Below are 8,930 nucleotides of genomic sequence, written 5' to 3' on the forward strand. Positions count from 1 at the left end.
AGAAATATTGGGCCAGGCCCATCATACTCTCCCTCTACTTCCCCTTCTTCCTTCTCCTCCTGATCTACGCCATTTCTACACTCGTTGATTCTCATCAAGCTTCTGGTCAATACTACTTCGTTCTCGACTGCAGAACCACCGGAGAGAAGGTGAGAATACATTGTCGCTTGAAAGGTGGTTAAGCTGGAAGCGGCACCGGAATCGAAAGCCCTACACTGAATTTGAATTATCAACAAGATGCAGCAGGTAACATGAAACCCTAAATTGTTTTTTTTTATTTGCATTGTTTTATTTGAAGTTTAATTTGTTTTCCATATCTAAAGGGAGGAGGATCTGAAACGGAAGTTACATGGGAGGACCAGCAGAATATCAACAAATTCGGAAGGTTGAATAATCGCTTACATGAGCTTAACGATGAGATCAAATTCGCTAAGGTAATCAATCTAATTATCAATTTCCGGGTTTTTGGTTAAGGGAATTAGGGAAATCATGTTCCGGTCTTTAATTTTTGTTAGAGTTTCTGCGTTATTTTCCCTTGATTTTGTACATGAGTAGAATAAGCACGTTGAAAGCTGCTAGAATAGAATTGGGTTCAAATATAGGCGAGAAATAGATTACAATAAACTAATATCTAGGCCAAAAATGTATCGAACATTCTTTGAAAGCTATACACCATGAATACCAAAAACTAGGACCTCACCAGCTCAAAGAATTAGCGTCCTAGCCATTTGAAGTACTAAAAAATCGCCGAACAAAGTGTTGCACCAGAGAAAACACATGCCAACTGAGAGGCCAAACAACTGACGCACCAGAGAAAACCCATGCCAACTGAGAGGCCGAACAAACTGACGTACCAGACAAAACCCGTGCCAACTGAGAGGTCAAGATGAATATATACCAGAAAGGTTGTACTCTCATGGCCCAAAAAGCAGGTTTGAATTGTTAGCGTACAGAGAGCAGACAACATTAATTTGAGAGACAGAAAATAGAAATACTTTCCATCCAATCAGCGACGTAACCAAGCAAAACAGAATAATGAGTACGATCTCAGACTGTTTAATGGTTTAGCCTTCCATGCCTAAATGTCGTGATTGAATACTTTTACCTAAGTCTTTTAACTAGCTCTACACTTTGAAGTCAGCAACAGATTTGCCGTTGAAAGTAGTCTTGTTCCTTGCTTTCCAAAGAGACCATACACTCACAAACCAAGTGGATATTAATCGAATTCTGAATGTCTTACTTAAGTTCAGTAGTCCTTCGGATTGTTCTAAATGGGTCTTCCCTTCAAATGCACCAAGCCATCATAATTGAGCTCCACACACCCAAAACAAATGGACATGAAAAGAATAGGTGCCGCTACTTTGTAGCACCAACACCTCTGAACAAAGGTGTGTCGGACACGTGTCAGTGTCTGACACGACACCGACACATATGATTACGTTTAATTTATTCATTTGTTTCAAGTTATCACCAGTGCTGCGTCCGTGTCAGTGCTTTCCACTTCCCCACAACCATATGAGCATTGGATTTGATCACTTCCTAGCACATTCCGTAGGAAAAGATTGAATTTGGTTGGGAGCCTATCCTGTAATAGTCTCCAAACCAACACTGAAATTTTCATAGGTATCATAATTTCAAATATTTTGAAAAGAAATGTTAATGTTTAATGAATAATTCCTAGTCAATTTTTTGTAGGCATTTTTCACTGAATACTCCCCCCTCCCATCAACCCAAATCTACCTATCTGATCCTTAGACAGTACTAGAGGGGCTTATGTCTGTGTCAATTTCAGAACTATCACCAGATCTACTTGACTCTAGCAGAAAACAAATTAGGTATGAATTGTGTTGTCTTGCCTGGAATAAGACGAACCTGTTTCCTACCTTGACCTCTTTGTTAGGTTAGAGGAAAAGGATATGATTCAGTGAGGACTAAAAAATTGAAGACTGTTGAATGAGTATATCCTCCATAATCAATTGCATGGGCAACCACTTAGCCTCTTCTCATGTGTGTCGGGGGTGTGTATGTGTGTTTACATATACGTACAAGTTTAAGAGTTTATTAATTCGTGTACTATATTTGTGTCTTTCAAATTAGAGAAAAATGAATATGCATTGACAATGTAAAATATTTTTACAGTGTCAACTAATGAGGGATGTGTATCCCACTAAATCATGCTTTTATTTTTAAAATACTGATATGACTTGGAAAATTAATTTTTTTTTATTGGATGTGTGTATAATATTGCTTTACACTGACAGTGCACTAGCTTTAAACTCTTCAAATTATCTGTTTTTGCTTTATAATATTTAGTTGTTGATGTAGCACAACCATATGTGCACTGTATTTTGATCATTTCCTAGCACTTGTTCTTTCACATCCTGTCATTATGGTTTTAATTTCCCTTCCTACTAAAAGCATTTTGCAACGGCAAATCATTTTTTTATATTATGATGTGAATGCAGCGAGATTCTGTTTGTCACAGGAAGCTAATGATAATTTGGAGGATGCAAGCAATGAGTTGATTCTCACTGATGAAGAGGTTGTTCGGTTTCAAATAGGAGAGGTTTTTGCTCATGTGCCGAAGGATGAAGTTGAGAGCAGGATAGAACAGATGCAAGAGACAACAAGCCAGAAATTGGAAAAACTTGAGGAGGAGAAACAATCTGTGGTTGCTCAGATGTCCGAACTGAAGAAAATTTTGTACGGGAAGTTCAAAGACTCTATCAATCTTGAGGAGGATTAGCAGCTTGTTTATAGATTTCTAGGATTTTGTGTGGTTTTTATGAACTCACAAGACCTTTGGCTTTTCTGAGTCAGATTGTGTCTCTTTTTGAATTGTAGAATGTGTCTTGCTTGAACCTCTTTACATCTTTGCCAATGCTTCTTCCTTTTGCCTTGTCCATTCTATGTGAAATTATTACCATTTGAGCATGTTTAACTTATCTTAAAAGTGCACAATGGAGTAACAAAAGATGGACAACCTTGTAAGCAGATTAACAAATTTGAGCACGTTGAATTATGTTTTTTCTGATAAAAAAAGTCTATATTTTGAACCTCTAGCTTTTCATTTAAGTTGTTTCTTTAAGTAGCGATTTTCATCCATATTAGGAAAACATTTTGACAATATTGTGCGTAAAATTGTACTTTTTAGTTGCCTTTTTTGTTAATGGTTGAAATAAAATATAATAAAATTGGATACTTCTGCATCACTAACAATTCGTATAACCAAGGTTGCAATCACCTAAAAAACTTTAGAAAACATGATGCCAACAAAAAACCAAAAATAACCCTCATTCTTTGTTTGACACATATGTTATAATATTTTGTAAATGAGTTCTTTTTTTCATATTCATATAATTTTATTTATGTATTTAAAACATATCTTTATATTCATTAATAAATTATTTAATAATATTTTTTTTGTATTAGGGTGTGTTTGTTTCAAGTTTATAAGTAATATTTCTTGGAATCTTATTCCCATCATTATTATTACTTGGAATAATATTCCTATCGAAGTGTTTGGTAAAAACTAAATTTCCTAGGAATGTTTATAATATTTATTTAATTTAAAAATTATAAAAAATAAAATAAATAAATAAATGTGAGTAGTAGTGGGGAGTTGTAGTTAGTTAAATTTTATTCCCATAGAAATGTTGGATTTCCGCCCTTTAAATCTTGGAATAAAAATAAAAGAACCATGTGAAAATAAAGTTCCTGGGAATAAAATATACCTTGGAATAATTTTTTAAAAATAGAATCAAACATGGGAATGTTGCATTCCCATGACAATATTCCCAGGAATATTTTTTAAAACCTTGAAACAAACACACCCTTACTTCTAGTTTATCTGTAACGCCCGGACCAAATATTTTATGTTTGATAAAAACAATTATAATAATAGTAACAATAATTCTTTTTTATATTCATTAAAATTAAATCACTTAATTTTTTTTTGAAATGTACTTTTATTTTGAATAATTTTTATTTAACTTCAATTTCGTCGCTTTTTCTTTCAAAAAGTGAGTTACTTAAAAAAAGTTTATCATACAAATAATAAACTGAATAAATATTTAAAGTTTAATTTAATTTTTTTACAAACTAAAAATGAAATACTTGTAATAAATTATTTATAGTTTATGATAAAAATATTCTACCAAAAAATGTATGCACAAAATAATTAATTAAAATGTTGGTTTTATAATAACATCAATTTAAAAATTATAATAATTGTATTAAACTAACTATGTATATTTTTTAATTTTTTCACGTCATTTTTTTAAAAGAACATGAGTAATTTAAGAAGTTTTTACAATGACAAATGTTTTTAATATTTTTTTCTATTTTATAAATAATAATTACATAATATTTATAATAAAAAAAACACGAGACATAGATTTTTTTAATATTTATATTTTTTAAGAATGAATTTTATTTTGAAAGTAAAATTTGTAATTTTTGAGTTTAAATGTATATACACTAAAAATTATTCAACTCACTTTAAGAAAAACCAATTTTATAAATATAAACATTCAAAAATCATTTTTATCACACTAGAATCTAACTTGAATAAAATTTAATTAATTGACTAATGATAAATACAAAAATTTGTTACGTTTATGAATTATACGTGTCCATGACTTTTTTCATGATTCATTTTTTTTTTAATAAAAAAATCGATAAAAAGTTATATTTACTATTGTATAACTGTTTTAATTTTTATGCCTGTGATATTAAAAGATATATTTTTAATGATTTTTTTGATAACATATATTTTTCTGTGTATGATTTTATTATTAAACTCAAATTATTAATTTTTTATTAATTTAAATTAATAAATTATGAGATTAAAGATAATACACCGTAAAAATATATTATATTTAACATTAAATTAAAATATTTCATATTATTAATTTATTATAATATTTTAAAAATAAATGTGATGCGGCGGAATGCACGTGTTTCATTGATTGATAGTATAAAAATATTTTATATTTATTCTTTTTTCTCGTAAATTATAATCATCTTAATCTTTTAATTAAAGATATTAAAACATATTAAACAAATTTGCATCGTGTCTATAAATCATATGTGCCAATAAATTCTTAAAAAAACTCAATTTATTCAAACAATAGTTTTATCTAGTTCTTAGTTGTGGATCGGAATTTTATTTTTTAGCATACACTAATGAATGATTAAAATAATTTATAAATTATATTATCAAATTAATTTAATGTAATTCAAGTGATAATATTATTAATACATAAATTGTTTTATAAACAACAATGACTATAATCATTATTAAAGAATGATGATTATAATCATTTCAAAACTGGGTTGTTCGTAGGTTTGGTGAACAAACCGAGAATGATATAGTCATCATTTTATTCTTGTAAATGATATTATCAAATTAATTTAATGTAATTGAAGTGATAAAAAGTGTAAAATATTTATAAAGAAATATTTAGGTATTATTAAAAAAATATTTATTTTTATTTTAAGGAAATATCTCCTTATACATATTTATTTTAATGAGAAAATATAATGAAATATTTATATATTATTAAGATATTTTTATTTATTTTATAAAAAATATTTACGTTTTAGAGAATATTTATAAAAAAATATTTTACTAAGGGGTAAGTGTGTCTTATCATTGAGTGCAGCAACTTGAGATCAACTACAACAAATAAGTCTTAATTGACAACAACAAATAATATTAATTTGAACGACAATCAATATTATGTTGGATATGACTATGTTTAAAAGAGATGGCGTAAAGATGATTGAGTGTGATTGAAAGAAAAACGAAGTGACAAAATTTAAAAGTTTATATGATTGTAAAACAAACATGAAATTCTTTTTTGTGATTGAAGAATGTATGTTAAGTTTTGATATTGACACATTAAAAAAAATAATTAAAAATGGTTAAGTTTTCTTTCTGTAAACCAATTATACAAATTGATGGTACATGGTTGTATGGAAAATACAAAGGAACGTTACTGATGGCAGTGGCACAAGATGGGAACAACAATATTTTTCTGATTGCCTTTGCCCTAGTTGAAGGGGAGACTGCTGAGGGATGAAGGTTTTTTCTAAGAAATCTCCGATTGCACGTTGCACCTTAGCCTAACTTGTGTTTGATCTCTGATAGACACCCCTCAATCATCAGTGCATATAATAACATTGACAATGGCTGGCAAATCCTCCTTCGACGCATGTGTTTTGTATTAGACATATTGCTCAGAATTTCATGCGGGAAATCAAAGATAAGACGTTGCGTAAGAAGGTTGTCAATGCAGGTTACACATTATTAGAACCTTCTTTCAAACACTACCGCGAGAAAATAAGATTGTCGAACGAAGATGCGGTTCGGTGGGTCAATAGTATTCCGTTGGAGAAGTGGACTAGGGCATACGACAACAGTCAGCGTTGGGGCCACATGACAACAAATCTTGTGGAATAAATGAACTCTGTCTTCAAAGGCATCCGTAACCTACCAATAATCGCTTTGGTGCAAGCTACATATTTCAGGCTAGGGGCGTTGTTTGAAACTAGACGCTCAAAATGGAGTTCAGTGTTGCAATCTGGACAGTTGTTCAGTGATGCTTCAATGAAATTCATCAGACATGAAGCTGCCAAAGCAAACACACACGTGGTTACGGTATTTGACCGAACTAAAGGTTGGTTTAGTGTTGCCGAGTCCATGGATCACAATGAGGGCATGCCGATGGGAAAATACAGAGTCGAACTAGATAGAGGTTGGTGCGACCGCGGAAGGTTCCAAGCCTTTCGTACCCCTTGCTCCCATGTCATTACGGAGTGCTCAAATGTTCGAAGGGATCCATCCTACTTGCTATCTGAAGTTTACAAAGTCGCCAGCCTTTCAAATGTTTATAAAATTAGTTTTTCGGTAGTGGCAAAAGAGGATTATTGGCCAGAATATCAAGGGGACATCGTCTGGCACAACGAAGTTATGCGAAGGAAGAAAAAGGATCGCCCTAACAGCACCCATATTCGAACCGAAATGGATACGGCGAACAAAATGGTTAGACTATGTAGTTCATGCCGTCAACCAGGTCACAATCGTAATAACTGTCCTAGTGTTGGAACGAGCACAACCAGATAAATTCAGATGTACCTCTGTTGCTATATATGGAAAACTAAATTTATTTCAAAGTACTTCTATTGCAATATATGGAAAACTAAATTTACTTCATAGTAGACGTCTGTGACAAAAAGACAGTTGTTCATAAAAAATAACACAAACAATTAAAACAACTAGAATACAAAAACTATGCGATTACAACCATCAAAACAATTTTGAACATGTGATGCATCATCCTACGAGCATCTTGGTCGATCTTAATATCCACCCATTCGCGCACTTCTCCGTGTTGGTTGAACGTGGACACAAGCCATTGTATTCTTCTAATCCGTTCACCCTCTCCAATTTCTCCCTCTAACCAACTGTACAACGTCCGATTAAGACGTTCAAACGTATCTGTGTTCCAAAGTCGAACCTGTATCGGAGCCGCAACGGCAGAAAATATTACATCAACATTTCGTTTCTGAATGTATGTAGACATTGTTGAAACAAAGAAAATTGAAATTGATGTTTGAACTAGACTAGGAGATGAATTTGAGTGAAAATAATTGTATGCAAGGCGTGGTATTTATAGAGACGGAACATCTATTCGACAAAACACGTGGGCGCCAGTTGAATTGACGCCCACCATATAAAACACACTCAGACGCCAGAGACATTGGCGCCTCCTCATAAGGGCCAATGCAGGCGCCACAAGCATTGGCGCCTCCTCATGAAACCCAATGCATGTGCGTCAATGCTTCTGGCGTCTCCTGTTACTGGTATTGGGGTGCGCCAATTCATCTGACGCATCCTCTACAAATTTGGTTATTTTGATTTTTTTTTTGAAAAATTGGTTATTTTCGATTTTTTTTAAAAAAAAATTAGTTATTTTGAAAAAAAATTCTAACTTTATATTATATATATATAATATATTATATATAATATATATATATATATATATATATATATATATATAATATATATATATATATATATATATATAACTTGTTTGATATAATGCATCAAAACTAAATAAAGATCTAAACTAAATCCGGCATAATTTCTATTAATAATATGCACTTCGATGCACAATTCTTGATTCTAAGTGACACCTGCATAATGAGGTGATCATTCTAGAATTACAAAATTGAGAAAAAGACAAACTTTACTATTGTTGGAATGGGATTATTTGAGGATATTTTAAAATGAGTCTCACATCATTTTTTTTATATGATGTGACACGTATTTATATAGCTATTTTATGCATAATTTATTACTATAATGGATACTTGGGTAGTATAAAAGCTTAATGGACTATGTGTCCAAAATAATTAATAAATAAACCTAGTCATTAACTAAAAGTTAAAAAAATTAAACTAAAACGATAAAAAATGCATTTAAGTTTTTTTTCTTCACATGGGCACGTTTTTCCAGACTATATAGCATGAAAAAATGGGTAGTAACCCTACAATAGACACATGATAAATATTTTATTATTAAAATATAAAATAAACATGGCCTACATACTTAAATTTAAAAATCAATTTTACTTCAAATTTATAAATATCATATTAACATAATTTCACATCCATTTAAAATTAATCAAAATGATTATGATTATTTTATTTAACTACAATATAAATGTCTAACTATTTAGGAAAAACATCTTCAATTTTTTTTCAATGATATTTTAAATAAAAATAACCAAAATTTTCAATTAAAATTCTAAAATAACCATTATTTAAAAATATTTACCACAATAAACATTTTTCCAAAAACATCTAACATAGACGTCAGGTGCATTGGCACGAAAATATTATTCATTGGCGCCACATGCACT

At 30.8% G+C, this 8,930-nt stretch overlaps 1 protein-coding gene across 1 annotated transcript; it reads left to right on the top strand.

Annotated features, from left to right (window-relative positions):
* On the top strand, positions 1-2,905 carry LOC127092294 (probable prefoldin subunit 4). The gene is made up of 3 exons (XM_051031138.1): positions 1-246; positions 324-434; positions 2,486-2,905. The coding sequence occupies exons 1-3, from the start codon at positions 238-240 to the stop codon at positions 2,744-2,746; spliced, it is 381 nt and encodes a 126-aa protein (XP_050887095.1). The 5' UTR covers positions 1-237; the 3' UTR covers positions 2,747-2,905.
* Positions 2,906-8,930: the final 6,025 nt, after the last annotated feature.

Source organism: Lathyrus oleraceus, chromosome 6 (genome assembly GCF_024323335.1).
Source record: "Lathyrus oleraceus cultivar Zhongwan6 chromosome 6, CAAS_Psat_ZW6_1.0, whole genome shotgun sequence".
NCBI classification, from domain to species: domain Eukaryota; kingdom Viridiplantae; phylum Streptophyta; class Magnoliopsida; order Fabales; family Fabaceae; genus Lathyrus; species Lathyrus oleraceus.